The following is an 18,646-nucleotide window of genomic DNA, read 5'->3' on the forward strand; positions in this document are numbered from 1 at the left end:
GTTCCCTTGCTCCCACCACTCTGCCCTACCCACAATCTGGGTGCCAGTACTTTCTTTTTTTTTATCTTTTTTTTTATTAATTTATTCTTGTTACATCTCAAAGTTTATCCCATCCCTTGTATCCTCCCATTCCTCCCCCCCCCCCCATTTTCCCATTATTCCCCTCCCCTATGACTGTTCCTGAGGGGGATTACCTCCCCCTATATATTCTCATAGGGTATCAAGTCTCTTCTTGGCTACCTGCTGTCCTTCCTCTGAGTGCCACCAGGTCTCCCCCTCCAGGGGACATGGTCAAATGTGAGGCACCATAGTACGTGAGAAAGTCATATCACACTCTCCACTCAACTGTGGAGAATATTCTGACCATTGGCTAGATCTGGGAAGGGGTTTAAAGTTTACCTCCTGTATTGTCCTTGGCTGGTGCCTTAGTTTGAGCGGGACCCCTGGGCCCAAATCTGCCTATCATATTGTTCTACTTGTAGATTTCTAGGACCCTCTGTATCCTTTTATTTTGCTGTTCTCCCATGCGTCTCTCATTTAGAGTCCCAATAGGATGCCTTCCCCTCTGTCCCAGTTTTCTGGTAAGTGAAGGCTTTTGTGGGACATGCCCCTTGGGCTAGTATGCAGATATAAGTTAGTATATACCATTTGATTCTTTCTGCTTCTGGGTTAACTCACTCATTATGATCATTTCTAGCTCAATCCATTTATCCACAAATTTCGGGAATTTCTTGTTTTTAATAGCTGAGTAGTATTCCATAGTGTATATGTACCACAGTTTCTTTATCCACTCTTCTACTGAGGGACACTTAGGCTGTTTCCATGTTCTGGCTATTATGAATAAGGCTGCTATGAACATGGTTGAGCAAATTTTCTTGTTGTGTGCTGGAGCATCTTCTGGGTATATTCCAAGGACTGGAATAGCTGGGTCTTGAGGAAGCCCTATTCCCATTTTTCTGAGATAGCACCAGATAGATTTCCAAAGTGGCTGTACTAGGTTGCCAGTACTTTCAATGATGGCAGCTGCTTCTTGAACACCAAGTGATTTGCTGTGATCACACGATTTTCTTTTCACGTCTTCCAAGAAAGAGGACCCCTTGTCCCCTGTTTTTACAGATATACAACCTGCCAGAAATGCAGCACAAGGACTCTAAACCAAGTTCCCACCAGCTGCCCGAAGATGAAGACCGTTGTGTCTGGCCTAGAGATAAGGCCCTTAAGGGCGTCGCACACCCACTAAGAAAAGAAAATGAGAAAGACGTCTATGAATACCTGGACGTAAGCCATATTGTCCTCTAACATGCTACTCTGTGAATTATTTAGGTTTAATGAAACACTCTATCAGTAAAGAATTTAAGAGTCGGTCCAGGGATTGAAATAACTGTCTGACCATCCACCTTACATGTGGTAGACCATGGGTTCAATTCCAGGCATTCCAAAAACTGCATCTTGGTAAGTGCCCAGTCTAGGCTAATTTTTTTTTCTCTTTCTGTTGAAGAAACTGGCCCAGAATGGGTGAGTGACATCATCATCATCATTATTATTACTATATTATTGTTGTTTTTGTTGTTGTTTTCTTGAGACGGGCTCTCACTATGTAGCTCTGGCTGTCCTAGAACTCACTAGGTAGACCAAGTGGGCCTCAAACTCACAGAGATCTGCCTGCCTCTGCTCTGCCTCTGCCTGGCAAATGCTGGAATTGAAGGTATGCACCACCTTTTAAAAAATAACATCATTGTATCAGAAAGAAAGTCCAAGCATATTCACTATGAGCTCTGTGCTGCTCACTGCACTCTCTAGAGAGTATGAAAAACACAATTCAAACAGAAATCCTACTTGAAAATGTAAAACTATATCTGATTTAGTTACTGTAATTTTTATACACATGGAGTTTTTTTTTTCAGATTTTTGAGATATTTTGCTTGATTAGTACCCTCTCTTCTAGGATATGGGTTTAATGGCATTAACCAACTTGAAGATCAAACACCCCAAATTATGTTTTGAGTACGACTATTTACCACTAGCAGGTAAAGTAGCAAACCATTGCTTATTTACAGAACAAAAATAGATGTGAGTTATTTATCAAAGGTGATAATAAAATTGTAGAGCATGTATAGCATCCAAATAAGAGACAAAGAACCCGAACTTACCAGAGCAAAATGTGCATAAATGCATGCTGGTACTACAGGGAGGATGAAGGCTGAAGGCTCTTCCTTCTTTGCCTTAAAATAATGAAAATGCAACAGTTACTCTAATAGAGAATCAGTGTGTGAAGTGTGAAGAACATTTTGTAGATGTGTCATGAGAAGAGAAGAGAATTCCCCAAGGAATAGAGATGAAGCAGTAATGGGAAAACCAGGGCTTGCAAATAGAAGTAAGAATAGTCAAAGAAAAGGCATTGAGTCAAAGAGCACATGTACTTAGGTGTACTTGGGGGTCCTGGAGGACCTGTACCTGCACACGTTGGACCAAGAACATCTCCATCACATGAGAAGTCACAGCTTGAAGATTCAGTTGCTGAGACTATTCGAAAATATTTTCCTGAAACCTGGATCTGGGATTTAGTCACAGTAAAGTAAGTAATTTCCAGTTGTATGATTTGGGCTGGGATTGAATTTTTTTTTTTTTTTGTCTTCTAGTGTTTCTCTAATTAAGGTGTATCATAAACAAAGGAAATGACTAACTTAAGAAAAACATACCCTATCAACACATCAATTATAAAATGTATATATTTCCATCACTCCCAGAAAAAAATGTACATAAAATTTATCATGTACCTTTTAGATGCTTACAACCATTCAGAAACACCATAAGTGAGGCAGTCCAACATGGAGGAGGCCACTAGACTGCAACATAGAGTAGGCCATGCAGGTCGACAGTTGTTGTATGGTATTTCAGAGATGGGGCTTCAGAGACAGCTTCAAATCTATGTTCCAATTTCCACTAACATGAGGACTTTGAAGGGCCATAGGCTATGATCTGAGTTGTGAAAACAGGACTGCAGAAAGACCTTTTATTTCTCCATTTGGAGTCCTGTTTACACTGTTCACTTCCTATCACTCCTCTGAAGGACGCAGCGGGGCTGTGTTCCATCATGGTTAATGGTCACCATCTCAGCAATAACCAGCAGATGTGCTCACTTCCTGTGCTTCACCTTCTCCCTCCCCAGCTCCTCAGGAGTAGCTGACATGGAAGTGACGGTCCCTGACACCATCACTGAGTGGAAGGCCGGAGCCCTCTGCCTGTCCAACGACACTGGACTTGGCCTCTCCCCTGTGGTATCTCTCCAAGCCTTCCAGCCCTTCTTCGTGGCGCTCACGATGCCCTACTCTGTGATCCGTGGAGAAGCCTTCACGCTCAAGGCCACTGTGCAGAACTACCTTCCTTCGTGCATCCGGGTGAACACCTTTCTGAGTTAAGCTTGTCTAGAGGGGACAAGGACAATTAGTGTGTGCAAATTATAACAGAATTAAATGAAGGGAAGGAAAAGACTGTACTAAATCCATCTGCACTGGTTCCAAATGCTCAATTCCTAGACTCTAGCTAAACATATACAGCACAGAGCTTAACAGTATGGACTCTACATAAGATGTGTTAGGTGTATTAGGTACAGTGTATGCTGTACTGACAGAGACAAGGTGTCCCATGAGGCCTCTGTAGACAACTGAAAGCTACAGTCCATGTAGATGTATGAGGCTCTAGTCAGGAGAAAATGGCGTACTGTTTACAGTGGGTTTTGCTTTTGTTAGAGGCAGGTGTATACTTTAGTAGTTAAAAATCTAGTACGGTAAATATATTTCTGCCATCAAAATAAAACAGAGATAGAGAAATATATAATTATCTCCCTACTTGTTTTGTAGATAATACATGGGGATAGCTAAATAAAATTGTATACTTCTTTGTGCATATGAAATCCATGATATTTTAACAAGTGTTTTTTCGAAAGCACCCCTCCTGATCTCTTTTTAACACAAATACCCTTCACATTCTTTCACCTACCTCCTCCCACGCATTTGTGCTGTCCTTATATGGTAACATCTCTCCCATGTTCCCCCCTGTGGCGCCATAGGTGAGAGTGGAGCTGGAAGCCTCTCCTGATTTCACAGCTGTCCCAGTGGCAAAAGACCAAGATTCTTACTGCCTCTGTGCCAATGGGAGGCACACCGAATTCTGGTTGGTAACTCCCAAATCTTTAGGTGAGTGAAAAATTTTGTAAGCAGACTTTACCAAAAAAGGGTGAGTGTAGGAAGGTTTCTTAAATTGCTTTCTTCCCATTGGGTCCCCGAGAGAAAGCTTTCAGTCAGTTTACCTTTCTCTTACACAGAGCCTTGGCTGCCCTGGCCTCTCCCTGTAGACCAGGCTGGCCTCTACCTCACAAAGATCAGCCTGCCTCTGCCTCCCAGTGCTGGGATAAAGGAGTGCGCCCCCACACCTGCCCCAGCTTACCTCCTTAAATACTGGGCAAGCCTTTGCACTGCTCACAGACCGAGGATATCTTGCAGATTTTGGGGCTTGGCAGATGCCGAGTTCCTGGCACATCTGAGCTCATCTCTGTGGACCATGTGTTTCAGGGAATGTGAATTTCTCTGTGACTGCAGAAGCACGACAGTCCCCAGAGGCCTGTGGCTCTGATGTGCCCACAGTGCCTAAAACAGGGAAAAGGGACACTGTTGTCAAAGTCCTGATAGTCGAGGTGAGTAGACCTCCTTGACTGGCAGTGTGCTGAGTCCAGATAGTGGAGCAGTGTTGACTATATGTAGATGAAAAACAAAAGTTCATAACATATGACCCTGAGATATGTCATAGCAAGTGGCAAGCCCATGCTTTTAAATCGGTGTATGTTCTGGTTTCTTTTCCCATCCTACTCTCTTAACTGAAGCCTGGGGGATGGTCTATACCAGTTTATCTTCTTAGAGCTAAACCTCTTCCTTCTGATCCTATCACATCCCCTCCTTTTTATTATCTTTCCTTATTACCTTCTTTTTGACCTGGCATGCCAATCTTGATATGGTGGAAAGTTAAATCATCTGATTCTAGCCCATGGCCTCACAAGGAAATAAACTGTCACTCAAAAAAAAGTCTCTAGCATTTTTGTGTTTGCATACTCGGTAATTTCTTTTGTCTGAACATTCTGTCTTTTTGTCCAAGCCTGAAGGAATTAGGAAGGAGCACACCTTCAGTTCATTCTTCTGTGCATCAGGTGAGGACAGATCTCTTGCAATATTCCTGTAAGAAAACCAGGATGCTGTACCCCTTATAACCACTTAAAAATAAATAAACAGCAAAGCCAAGAGCCTCATAAAGGTCACTGACCATGAGGCAGCTGTCAAGGGTATAGTCATAGTCCCACAGGAACTCAGAGCTCATCGAAGCCCTTTTTGTTTGGAACACAGAGATAATTTCATCTAGCCCATCTCAGCGCTCAGAAAGTTATGGATAGGGAATAGCAAAGAAGTCACAATTGAAAGTTTCTAAAAAAGAAAGGAAGGAAGGAAAGAAGGAAACAGAAAAAATAAAATGGGGGAATATAGACAATATTTTCAGAATGAATATATATTTTTTTCATGACAGAATAAATCCCACCCATAAGCCAAGTGACATTGTGATGTGTATTCAGCATAGTATTTCCTTTTAGTGGTTGTTTTTATGACTTGCTCTTTTATCCCTGCCCTCACTGAAAGCTGACTATTGCAATGGAAACACAGCAGCATATCACAGAGGGGGAAGCTCACTGCTCCTTCTGAAGGACAAACATAAGGACAGAGCCTGTGCATTCACAGTGACAACTGCATTGCTGGCACCTGTATTAGTGAGTTGGTGTAGTGCTTGCTCAAAACACATTTGTCAAAAAAAAAATTAATACAACAATAGATTTAATTTAATATAAAATCCATTATTAGATGAAGGCTAACAGAAGAGGTTAAATAAAACAAATTTCTTTGTGAAGGGCATAAACTAATGTAACAGTTACTAATACAATGGGTAGAATAAAACCAGCGTATAATACCAAAATCCTTTACATGTTTTCCATGAAAGAAAGAGTATGAAGAGGGTCACTGGATATTAATTTTTTAGGATAGGATAACAAACGCCCTATTCTTTCTATTGGCCAATTCCTGTTCTCCTGATATTTCATTTTTACAAAATCATCCATCTATTCCCCCGACCATAGGAAAGCCATCTATGACAGCAACATGGGAGTGAGCAGTGAAACCTCCCAAGGCAACCCAGGAAGAGCAAAAGCTGGCTTGGAATTTATCTCCCATACCAACTGTTGATTCACACATGGCCTTATCCATCGCTGTGATGAAACATCATGACCAAAAGCAACTTGGAGAGGAAGGTTTATTTCAGTTACACAGTCATCGTCCCTCATGAAGGGAACACACGACAGGAATCTGAGGGCAGGAATGGAAGCAGAAGCTGGGGAGGAATGCCTTGCTCTCCCTCAGTTGTTCAGGTTGCTTTCTTATACACCACAGCACCACGAGCTCAGATGAGGTACCACCCATCCTGAGACAGGCTCTGCCACAACAATTATTAAAACAGAAAATGCACCAAGACTTGCCTACAGGCCAATGTTATGGAGGCATTTTCTAAACTGAAGATCCCTATTCTCAGAAAACACTAACTAATATCAAACTAACACACACACACACACACAATTTACCTAAACCAAAATTTAACCAATAAACACACCTTTGTGTGTTTATTAGAACAACTAAATATGGCATCAACAGAAGCAGAGGATTTCAGACCACAGAGACTCGGACGTTCATTTTGGGCAATACAACAGGTGATAGAAGGGGAGGCAGTGAAGCTTGGCAAGCCAGAAGTACCAGGAAATATGGATTTGTGATGTTTATATTAAGACCATTTTTCTAGGGAGGCAAAAAGCCCGAAGCTTAAGGCACAGTTCTAAAGCAACGGGCCTTAGGGGACTCTGCAAATGCAAAGAACAGAGATGATGCCCTACCCATTTGTTCTGCTTATTAAGATGCTGTGCTATCAGAAAACTTGTCCCTGGTGCTCCCACCGACAGTGGTGACCGATTCAGCCAGAGCCCATTTCTCTGTGTTGGGTGAGTCAATCCATCTCTGGAGGATTCGGGACAATAGTCACTACCAGTTCTCCTCCCCCACCGTGATTCCATATATAGTTTCTGAGCTACTACACTGGAATTCTTCAACATCCCTCTTTTGTCTCTATCCCAGCACACCTCACCCTAAAAATTCCTTCATCTCGTTGAGAAGCAATCCTATTGCAGGTGTCATTTCTGTTCCTGAAGATAATGGCTGTTCTGATGTCACACCTCTCACTTCCAGGTGATATCTTGGGTTCAGCCATAAAAAACACACAAAACCTTCTCCACATGCCCTATGGCTGTGGGGAGCAGAACATGATCCTTTTTGCTCCTAACATCTACGTACTGAAATACCTGAATGAAACCCAGCAGCTGACCCAGAAGATCAAGTTCAAGGCCGTTGACTACCTCATTGCTGGTCAGTAAGGCTCAGAACCCCTGTTTTGTTTTTGTAAATGTTTTCTCCAGAAGTGAGGCTTAACATTGGAGGGGGAAAGCTGAGCAGGGTTCTCTATCAGTGCTGTAAGCCAAGGTCCATGAGGGTCTCTCTGGCTTCAGATTTGTATCCTGCCATTCTCTGATGCACCAATAGCTTTAAAACACACCCAAAGCCTTCCATTCCAGGTTATCAGAGGGAGCTGAACTACAAACACAAGGATGGCTCTTACAGCGCCTTCGGGGATAAAGGAAGCCAGAGTGAAGGAAACACTTGGTAAGAAGTGTCCACTATGTGCCAGGCCTTGTTCAGCCCCTGTTCCTCATGACAACTATACACACATGTGACAATCTTCACATGGCCTTGCATTACATGAGAATCGTTATTGAGATAAAACACACATATAAACAACCAACAGGTGACAAAGGAAATAGAGGCTGGTGAAAACAGGAAGTAAGCCAAGAAGAGGGACATAATTTTTGAGGAAGACAATATACAGCTAGGGATTTAGGAGAGGAGATTTTTTTTCTTAACTACCACAGAAAATCATCTGAAGTGGGGAGGTGGACCCCTTAAGGTGAGGGCACAGGTGGTGTACTGGGTAAACACCAGAGGAAGAAAGATAGAAGAAATGAAAAAGAAAAGCAGGAAACACCTAAAACCTCACTGTAGTGTGTCCACATCCAAGAGAACCAGGGAATGGAGGCTGGCTTTGAAGTAACCAGAGACCTTGCCCAGCTGCAAGTACTCAGAGACCCTAAGACTGATTGCTTACAGGTGTGGACCCCTAGAAACCCATGTATGCTGGTTCTGCTCCACAACACAAGCTCCCTCGTCCCCACTCTCCCTCCCATGTCAGGCTCACAGCCTTTGTGCTCAAGTCTTTTGCCCAAGCTCGAGAGTTCATCTTTATTGATGAGAAGCACATCACTGATGCCTTCAAGTGGCTCTCCCAGCAGCAGCAGGACCACGGCTGCTTCAGGAGCTCTGGACGGCTGTTCCACAATGCCATGAAGGTGATCTTTTCTGAACTACTTATAAGCGTGGTACTAAAACCCTTCAAAGTCAGGTCACACTACTTACCGTGGGGAGGAATGAGACTCTAGGTTAGCAATGTGGTTTTTTTTTTTTTTTAAGGAGGATATACATGAGAACTTCCTCTGAATATAAGGGACTGGCCATGATCGCGGAAGACATCTTTGATGGGTTGCTTGCTGTATAGTTTGCTTATTTCTCTCCTTTTTATTTGCAGGGAGGAGTAGAAGAAGGAGTGACCCTCTCTGCCTATATAACCATTGCCCTCCTGGAGAGCTCCCTCTCAGACGCAGTGAGTGCCACATTGCTTCTCCAGCTTCCCAAACTGGTGCAAAGCCTATGGCTTTCTATCTTCTCTAAAGCCAAGTGCCAGTTTTGTTTTGTTTTTAACAAAACAAGCAAACAAACACACAAACAAACAAAAAATCCTTTACATTTGTCAGATTCCATTAATGAGCATCCAGTTATTCAATGAAATACTAGATATGGTCCAAAAATCAACTTGAAAACACAGCCTTTAATACTGTGGCTATTAGTCTGCATTTTAAATGTAACCTAGTTTACATATATAATAAAAAAGAATGGCTCCCAAAAGATAGAGTATAGATAGATAATCAATAACAACTAGAAGAGGGGTAATAATTAAGGGTGGAAGGGAGGGAGGAAAAGAGTGGAGAGGGAAGGAGAAAAGTTGATTTGAAAAGTGCAAATTCCCATAACCTCCATGTTTGCTCCAGGACCTGCTCGGGCCCTTTTTCATGTAGTTCAGGTTTCATTGTTCTGCCAACAGCATCCTGTTGTCTCCAGAGCCCTGACCTGCCTAGAGTCATCCTGGAAGACAATAGAGCAAAGGAAACACCACAACTCTGTGTACACCAAGGCACTGCTGGCCTACGCTTTTACCCTGGCAGGGAACCAGGATAAAAGAAAGGAAATCCTGAAGTCACTGGATGATGACGCTATAGAAGAAGGTAACAATGTGTCATCACCATGTTTCTCTCCATCTGGTTCTAGAGATTGACAATGGGGAGTGTGGAAAGAACATTACATTTTAGTTTCTTCTCTGTGGCACACTGCTGTTTCTCCTTGGACTGACCCAAGAGGCAGAGGCAGGCAGGCAGACCTCTGTGAGTTCACGGCCAGCCTGGTCTACAAAGTGAATTCAGGACAGCCAAGGTTACGCAGAGAAACCCTGTCTCAAAAAAAAAAAAAGCAACATCAAATGGAAAAAAACAAAGAAACAAAAACACAATTAGTCTTTCTTCTCTACAAAAGCCTTCTCTTCAGTATTTACTAGTAGTGTGACCAAAATCAACAAATGTAAAATCACAGTAGAATGTACACAGTTCCTACCAAGGTAAATACAGTTAAAATTTAACCCTTTCTCCCTGATGCATATGTACATATCAGGAACAGCAAAAACTGTAAAGAACACAAAAAAAACTGTGCTTCAAGGCTTTGCTATTCCAGTTGCAACTTTGAAACCAATGGGAAACTTTACTAAGTCATTGGCCTGAACACTGAACAAGCCATGTTTTGCCATTGAGGACATACTTTAGTCAATATCTTAGGAATTTCTGTCCACAGTCTTTCTCAGGCAGAACCTATCACACAATTGCAGACTTTTGCTGAGAATCGATAAATCTGGGATACCGTGGTTGAAAAATTTTAAAACCTACTACAACCATTTGTATTTCCTTCTTCCTAAGTGTAGACATGTCTGTGTGTTGACTACTCACACTTTTTTTTTTTTGACTACTCACACTTTTAATACTTTTTCTATTTTTACGTTAAGGCAACTCCATCCATTGGGGAAATCCTGAGGAACCCAGGAAATCGGAGGAGTCTCTGTATGAGCTCCGGGCTCCCTCTCCTGTAGTGGAGATGAATGCCTATATTCTCCTGGCTCTTGTAGCTGCCCAGCCAGCCCCGAGTCCCGAGGACATGGCTTTGGCAATGCGCCTTGTGAAGTGGCTCACAAAGCAGCAGAATCCCTATGGTGGCTTCTCCTCCACACAGGTGAGTGATTATCCTTCAGAGTCCTTGTGCAGTTAGGGGATTTGAACTAGAGATGCAGGAATGATGAAAAAGCAGAAAGGGGGGAAAGAAACAAAGAAATGTTGCTCTTGAGTAATTTGAGTCTATACAAAGTGAGGGATAATACATTCTATATTAAATTATCCTGGTTTCTGTACCCAGCCACAGGAGTAGTGAAATGGTTGCAGAGAACTTCTAACCCAGACCCAAACCTTGACTTAATGGCAAAAATCTTGGAGTGTCCAGAAGCCTAGGTGTAATTCCCTCACTCTAGAATAGCAAGTAGAGTACCTGAAAGATGCTCCTTGGACCAAATTGGCATCTTTATTGTCCTGCTGTCCTTAGATGCAGCTATTTTCCTTCTCCTGACAGACTCTCCTAATGGTGTATATGGATAGATCACCTTCAGGTTTTTCCCCAAGCTGCCAGGAGCTCCTGCTGCCCCACTTTACCTCTTGACACTGGAAACAATCAGGACTGTAAGCCATTTGCTTTAGGCCTAGAGGAATGGTTCAGTGGTTAAGAGCACTGGCTGCTCTTCCAGAGGTCCTTAGTTCAATTCCCAGAAACCACATGGTGACTCACCACCATCTATGATGTGATCGGATACCCTCTTCTAGTGCTCAAGTATACATGCAGGCAGAGACTATATATGTAAAAATAAATCTTTTTAAAAATTGCTTCATCATCTAGTCAGCATAATTCTTATGAGGTGATATCTGAGCCCCTTCCCACCACAAAAGAACCCACATCAACTATAATATTAATAATTTATGCTCTGGGTATTCTGGGCATATATGGCACAGTTAATCTTCACAGAAATATAGTGAAATGGTAGGTTTCTCTAAAAAGCAATAAAATGTACAAAGAAAATACCTTCCATGACACTAGGAACTTACCATTTGCACTGTGATTCTTTCATTCTTTCCTTTCGATGGACAGTCTGCATTGTGATACTAAACCCTCTCTGTGTGTTTATTTCTGCTCTCTTGTTGGTCTCTGTAGTCAGGGTAGCATCTGGAGATATCTTGGGATAAGGAAGGATCCTGTGGGAGATGTTCTCTGGAGCATGGTGGCCATCCTCACAGAGTGTGCCACCCAAGAGCAAGGCAATGAAGTGCAACTCTAGATGACAGATTTTCTGTTTGATAAAACTGAGGCATGCCCCGCACTTAGTCATGGTTTTGGTGTCTCTTGACTCCTCACCAAGTGCAGGAGAAGGTTTAGTGATGATAGCAGGCACAGGATTTTGTGAGAAGATGGGGGGCAGCACCATGGGAATAGGGGACAAAGGAAAAAAGTTTGTAAATGCTAGGGAAATAAAGTCTAAAAAATATTTTCTGCTGGCTGGGGGGATTTGCAGATGCTAGAGCACTCTGTGTAAAGAGGAAACCAAAAAGAATGTTTTGATTCTCAGATATTCCCTAAACTAAAGGCTGAAATGAAGCCTAAGGATCAAATAATCAGAGACTTAACTTCATGACGCTTTTGTCACAGCTAAAATGAGCTTTGGGAAGAAGCTCAAGCCCTTGGGACCTTATGCTCTCCTGGATGTTTTCTTTGCTCTCTCAGGACACTGTGGTGGCTCTCCATGCTTTGTCCAAGTATGGAGCACTTACTTTTTCCAGAAGTCAGAAAATGTCTTCGGTGACCATCCAATCATCAGGGACATTTTCCCACAAGTTCCAAGTGGAGGACAGTAATCGCCTGTTACTGCAGCAGGTCCCATTACCAGACATTCCTGGAGACTATGAAATTAACATGACAGGGGAAGGATGTGTGTATGCTCAGGTGAGACCCTGGGGAAGGGGTGGGTATGCAGCTGCGAGAGTCCTTCCCTAGGATGGAAGGTCTCGCTTTGCCTACTTTTACACATGATGCTCAGACTGGGAGAAACGGATCCAAGGGCACAGTGCAATGGAGGTAAAGTATTTCTGTTCACTACTCACCAGACGACGCTGAGATACAATGTGCACCTGGAGAAGCAGCAGTCTGCGTTTGCTCTGCATGTGCAGACAGTACCTCTAACTTGTGATAACCCCCAAGGCCAAAACAGCTTCCAGATCCTGCTAGAGTTCAGGTATGAGTGTCTGTCTGGCTCTGGTCGACTACAGCGCCATCTTCCTAGAACACTTCACAGGGTGGGGTCAGAGGTGTCTGAAGGGATTCTGCTTTCTCTTTTGAAAACAAAAAAGATGCTTGACTCCAGCAGAGTGAACAATGATGAACTGTAGAATTCTAATTTCTGATTAGTCGGCTGCCAGGGTTCCTTTCTTTGGCTCTATCATAATAAAATAATACCTTATTCTTTTCCATGAGACCTTAACATGGCCTATTCTTCTTCACCAACAAAGACATCCTTTCTGGTCTTTTCAAAATTCCTTTTTCCCCCCAGACAGAGTTTCTCTGTGTAACAGCCCTGGCTGACCTGGACCCAGTTTGTAGACCAGGCTGGCTTTGAACTCAGAGATCAGCCTGCCTCTGCCTCTTGAGTGTTGGGATTAAAGGCATGTGCCACCACTGCCTGGCTAAAAATTCTGTTTTTTCTAGAAAGATTTCTTTTTTTTTTTTTTTAAGATATTCAGTTCTTCTTACAGTCATCACAAAGCTTCTTATAAAATATAGCCAGAGTCAGGATCTAACTACAAAAAATGAAAGGATGTTGGATGGAAAGAAGACATCATGGTGTGACCTGTCCTCTTGTTTACCTCAGTGTGCTGTGTGTGCATGGGGGTTGAGGGTGCACGTGTGCCTGTGTGTGTGTGACAGAGGACAGTGTTACCGTAAGTCCTCAGGCTCCATACATACTTGGTTTTGAGATTCGTTCTCTTAATGGCCTGGAGCTCAGTAAGCAGATGGTCCTGGATGGGCAGCAAGCCCTGTGGATCCACCTGTTTTTAATGCACTGTCCAGGTGACACTGTTGCACAGGCTCTTTTCAGGTCTATTTATACTAACCGAAAGGGCCATCTATATTTTAAGATACAGAAAGGTCCCACAGGCTCTATCAGGAATTGCTGCTGGACCTCAAAGGAGGCAAATTCAAAGTATTAACATTTCTCTTGCCATCCACTTCTTTGGTCTGCAGTTACACAGGGAGCCGCCCAGCCTCCAACATGGTGATTGCTGATGTGAAGATGGTGTCTGGTTTTATTCCGTTGAAACGAACAGTGAAGAAAGTAAGTAGACCTATTTGTATTTTCTATGTCCTTAAGGTAGGAGCTTACAGACACCATCGTAATAACAACAACCTGTGTCAAAGTGATGCTGGCACTAACATAGGTTTGGTTGTGATCACAGCCAGCACAGGAAATGTAAGAAAGGAGTCCAAGCTCACCAATTTTTAAAGTATCACAATGAACGTGGTCAATAATGATTCAGGGGAAATATTAAATGTAAAATCCTGGAGATGTGGTTTTGGATGTTTTAAGGACTATGGAAATTACAAACACGGTAGGATGAATAGCAGAGGACAGGGAGAGATGCATACACAGAGAATATGAGGATATACCATCGAATGCAGGGCGATTTTGACCTTCAAACAAAATCTAAGAATACCTATTACTAAGTCACATCACACTCAGTCTGGCCTTCAGTAGAGTGGCATTCACAGTTTTCTATGCATATTTTCATTTTTATTGGAAAAGGTTTTTTCCCCAATTCATTCAAATGGATTTGGTGACATCTCCTTCTCATCACCTTCCATCCCACGGTTCTTTTGCCTCTTTCACCCCTGAGGCCTTTGCTTTTTTCAGTAACACAGATGTTTTCTCTCATTTCAGCTTGAGAGATCAGAGCACGTGAGCAGAACAGAAGTAAGCAACAACAATGTCTTGTTATACGTGGATCAGGTACGATTCCTTCCTGCCTTCCTAGACATGCCTAGGTGGCCAGTCTTTCTATGTGAGTCTATGTGGGAAGCACATAGCAGGAGCAAAGCGATTCTAAAGGAAGTCTTTGGAGAGGAGCCTTCCCTCTGTTCACACTGGATGTCATTTTTCTTTGGCTCAGCAGTTAAAAGCACTCACTGCTCTTGCAGAAGGCCAGAGTTCAGTTCTCAGAACCTATGCCAACTCACAGAGCCTGTAACCCTAGATCCAGGGGGTCAGATGCCCTCCTCTGGCCTCCTCCAGTATAGACTCCCAGGAGCCTCTGCTTCAGTTCCTCAGGTCCCTACACAAAAGCCATATCACCATCCACATATGTGGGCACTTATGAACACAGTGACTCTGAGGTTACACGCTATCATCCAACGCATAACTGTCTTTCAAATACCAAGGGCTGAGTCACGCTGAAGACAACTAGTGGCCACCTCTGTGAGTCTGGATCATTGTTCCCTTTTCCAGGTGACTAATCAGACACTGGCCTTCTCCTTCATCGTTCAACAAGACATCCCAGTAAGGAACCTGCAGCCTGCCATTGTGAAAGTCTATGACTACTATGAGACAAGTGAGCAAGTGATGATGAAGGGCCCTAAAGCATGTGAAATTTTTTTTAATTTCTCTCTCTCTCTCTCTCTCTCTCTATATATATATATATATATATATAGATAGATAGATAGATAGATCGATATAGATATAGATACCCTCTTCTGGCCTCCTCCAGTATAGACTCCCAGGAGCCTCTACTTCAGTTCCTCAGGTCCCTACTCTAAAGCCATATCATATATATATATATATATATATATATATATATATCTCAGAAGTATAGATAGGGATCAGATAGGCTGCAACTCTACAAGGATAACTGCTAGTCCTCTACTCAAACACTGTAGGATGAGCACACTCTGATTTTCCCCGAAGGGTAAAATATTCTGGTGTTATTACACATTTGTTTGTTTGTTTATTTATTCCATGGGAGGTAGGCATGCCAGGTACTTGTGGAGGTCAGAGGGCAATTTGGGGAAATGGGTTCTCTCCTTCTGCCATGTGAATCCTGTACAGCAAACTCGCTGTGGTCATCAGGAATGGCGCAAGCACCTTTTTCCACTGAGCCATATCGCTGGCCCAGGATAAAGGTGTCAACTGGTAGTTTCAAGAGAGGAAAAATCCTTTCACTTGGTTTGTCTGAGCTCTCCCGAGAGATGTCTTTTCAGCCATCATCCAGGTCCTAGTTGATAAAAGTGGTCAGTCCTAATGCATCAACTGTCCTCCACAAAATCTTCTGCCATCAAAACTCTCATTCTAAAGTTTTTCTCTCTTGGTTTCCAGATGAAGTGGCTTTTGCTGAATACAGCGCCCCCTGCAGCACAGGTGAGCCCCTAGCACTCCTTGCCACAAGGCTGTCTCTGACCTCCTTCACTTTAAAACTACTCAGAACTTTTGTAATGTGAACTCAGACCCCTCTCACTGTGTGAAAACACAGATCTATACAACTTTTCACCAACATACTTACCCTCAAACCCCCTGCTGCCTTCCTTGCCAAAATATATTGTTGATTACAATAGAAACTCTGATGGATCCCATTCTTCCCCACACCAGTTAGCTTTCCACAGAAAACCCTGCTGTCCCCACCCAGTTACATTGTATTCATCCTGTTTGTTGTTTTCTTTTCTCTGCATACATAGAGAAAGAAAATTCTTGAAACTAGTATCGGTGGAGAAGGCATTGCTGGAATCCCCAAACCCAGGAACCTTCAAGATAATCATTTTTTTTTTTTTTTTTGCCTCTGCAATACAAATACTGAACAAAGATAGTTCAACAGAATCTCTACCTTTGATTCTTTCGTCACTTGATCCAAATTTACTCTGTGTTCATTCAGTACCTTGCACTATACCCGACATTTGCAATGAACGGAAATGACATTCAAACAGAACACTGTAATTATTTGGACACTTTACAACTGCTTTAATAATACAGACCTCACAACATTAAGGGCATCAAAGAGGCAACATTACATCCATAAGGAAGACCATGATGGGTGTCTTAGTGAAACAAGGCTACAATGCAAGCAAGAAATGGTGATTATGGCCTGCAGTCAGTTCATTTCTGGAGGATAAGGCAGGAGCATTGCAAATTTGAGAGCAACCTGGGCTACTCAGTAAGTTCTGGGTGAGCCTGGGCGTCCTACCAAGACCCGGTCTCTGAAAATCAAAAGATAAGGATGGTAGCTTCATGGTAAAATGCTTGACCACTTTCAACTCTGTGGCTTCGATTTCTAACACAGGGGCAGGGATGGGGAAAGGAGAGATAATGCGTTCAGGTAGAAACATGTCTTACACAGGAACGGAGAGAGACCTTTAGTGCCAGGAAAATAGCTATCCTGGTTGACTTGAAGTCATTGTGGTTTGAAGGCAAAATGTCCCCGACAGGCTTACGTGTTTGAGCAATTGGTTGTCCCAAGCTGATGTTGTTCTGCGAGGCTGCACAATCTTTGGAATATGGGTCCTCACAGGCAGTGGGGTGAAGCTTGAGGATTCAGGCCCAGCCAAGTTCTGTCTGCTTCTTGAGGCATGGAGTATGAGGAGTCGATTTCACACGTTTTTGCATCCCTGGACCTAAACATCCCTAGCCACTGTGTTTTCCCCACCAAGAAGAGCTACAGCCCCTTGACCTGGGAATGGCCAACTGATGGCCAGATGTCTGCACACATAAGCCTGTGGGGATATTTGTGATTCAAACCCTAATAGTTAACCTGTTATTCTGGAGCCTGTGACAAGGCAGCGTCTCACAGGGGGAAGCCACTCCAGCATTCAAAAGAGAAAGAATAGAGCAGAGTCCCATGTTACCCTCAGTGACCGCTCTTTCTCCCATTGGTCAGCCCACTTTAAAATTCCTCCCACTTCCCAGTAACACCACAGGTTGAGGGTCCAGCCTTTAGCACAAAGGCCAAGGTGTAAAAGCCTCAGTTGCTAATGGGGCCTTTTCAGAAAGCATGGAAATTTTAAGAGCTGGCTGGTGTCCTCACAGGCCTACTGGGACGTGGCTCATACTCACTGGCTTACTGGTGGTTTCTTTCATGACCCTGAGGGAAGAATTTTACTTAGCTTTGCTTTGCTCTGTTCTGCACTGTTGCCTCTGTGATCCCACAGCACAGAGTCTAAAAGATCAAGGACAACCAATCAGTCAAAATTAAGCGTTCCCTGTCTGAGTTGATGGTGGCAGATGTGTGCTCCAGTAAATAAAAGGTTGTCCAGGAGTGTTTTTTTATGCCACTGTGAGGCTGGGGCTGTGAGGTGAGACATATTTTTCAAGGGTCTTATTTTATCATAGTTGTTTCGAATGGCAACCAATGGAGAATGGAACCGTGGTGGCAAAGTTAGGAAAAAGCTGTCTCGTAGAAACGATGGAAGACTAATTACAAATATATTCTACTTCCTTACAACGTTTTTATTTAATCTTTTGGGTAAGCCAAAACTGTTTGGGCCAGTATAATAAGTTCTAGAACAAAATGGAAGTCACCTAAGAGATTTTTTAAAAAAGATTTATTTATTATATATACAGTGTTCTGTCTGCATATGTGCTTGCCTGCCAGAAGAGGGCACCAGATCTCTTACAGAAGGTCATGAGCCAGCATGTTGTTGCTGGGAATTGAACTCAGGAACTCTAGAAAAGCAGCCAGTGCTCTTAGCCTCTGAGCCATCTCTCAAGCCCTCCTAAGAGATTTTAACAATGTAATTTTTCAGAAGATTAGGCTGGATTCTTATGTGTTTTTGTTGTCATTGTTGTTTTGCTTTGTTTTGTTTTTGGACTCCTTTTAGGTAAGAGATAGGATGGACAATCATCTTATTTTAAAGTGGAATTAGGAATAAGAAAATATTCAAATTAGTGCTCCAGCCCACGAGGTCTTTAAACGGAACCTGGGAAGGGGTGTGTGAGTGGGATAGGACAGGAGACACAAGAAACAGGAGGCAAGTCTGGATTCTGATCAAAGCTCGTTTACTGAAAATTTTCATATGGTTTTTATAGTGAATCTCGGAGGAGCAAGGGCAGGGCTGCTATGGATACCTAGCTCCAGCAGGTGTCTACTTTTACTGCTGCTCTAGTCACAGAAGGGGGAGAAATTCCAGAGAGAGAAGGAGGTTGTAAAAGATCTGGTTTGTCAGGTAATAGTTCC

General features: G+C 43.0%; 2 protein-coding genes and 1 long non-coding RNA gene across 3 annotated transcripts in view; all 3 read left to right on the top strand.

Annotated features, from left to right (window-relative positions):
• The window catches only part of LOC127197668 (murinoglobulin-1-like), a 34,269-nt gene extending 32,750 nt beyond the window's left edge, over positions 1-1,519 (top strand). Inside the window, exons 13-14 of the mRNA XM_051155647.1 lie at positions 1,117-1,278; positions 1,499-1,519. Of these exons, the coding sequence (XP_051011604.1) occupies positions 1,117-1,278; positions 1,499-1,519 (183 nt within the window). The remainder of the gene's footprint in view (positions 1-1,116; positions 1,279-1,498) is intronic.
• Positions 1,520-2,399: 880 nt separating this feature from the next.
• LOC127197395 (murinoglobulin-2-like) lies at positions 2,400-4,726 on the top strand. Its single transcript, XM_051155293.1, has 4 exons — positions 2,400-2,575; positions 3,170-3,398; positions 4,070-4,196; positions 4,572-4,726. The coding sequence occupies exons 1-4, from the start codon at positions 2,415-2,417 to the stop codon at positions 4,709-4,711; spliced, it is 657 nt and encodes a 218-aa protein (XP_051011250.1). The 5' UTR covers positions 2,400-2,414; the 3' UTR covers positions 4,712-4,726.
• A 9,665-nt stretch (positions 4,727-14,391) lies between these two features.
• LOC127197407 (uncharacterized) lies at positions 14,392-15,851 on the top strand. The gene is made up of 3 exons (XR_007831668.1): positions 14,392-14,442; positions 14,938-15,040; positions 15,802-15,851. It is a non-coding gene; the product is annotated as an uncharacterized LOC127197407 (long non-coding RNA).
• Positions 15,852-18,646: the final 2,795 nt, after the last annotated feature.

This window comes from Acomys russatus, chromosome 13 (assembly GCF_903995435.1).
Source record: "Acomys russatus chromosome 13, mAcoRus1.1, whole genome shotgun sequence".
NCBI classification, from domain to species: domain Eukaryota; kingdom Metazoa; phylum Chordata; class Mammalia; order Rodentia; family Muridae; genus Acomys; species Acomys russatus.

Coding starts and splice junctions, on each gene's coding strand:
- LOC127197395 (XM_051155293.1), top strand. CDS start 2,415: ATGTACTTAGGTGTACTTGGGGGTCCTGGAGGACCTGTACCTGCACAC. Junction 2,576..3,169: donor TGGGATTTAGTCACAGTAAA/GTAAGTAATTTC, acceptor CTCCCTCCCCAG/CTCCTCAGGAGTAGCTGACA. Junction 3,399..4,069: donor ACCTTCCTTCGTGCATCCGG/GTGAACACCTTT, acceptor GTGGCGCCATAG/GTGAGAGTGGAGCTGGAAGC.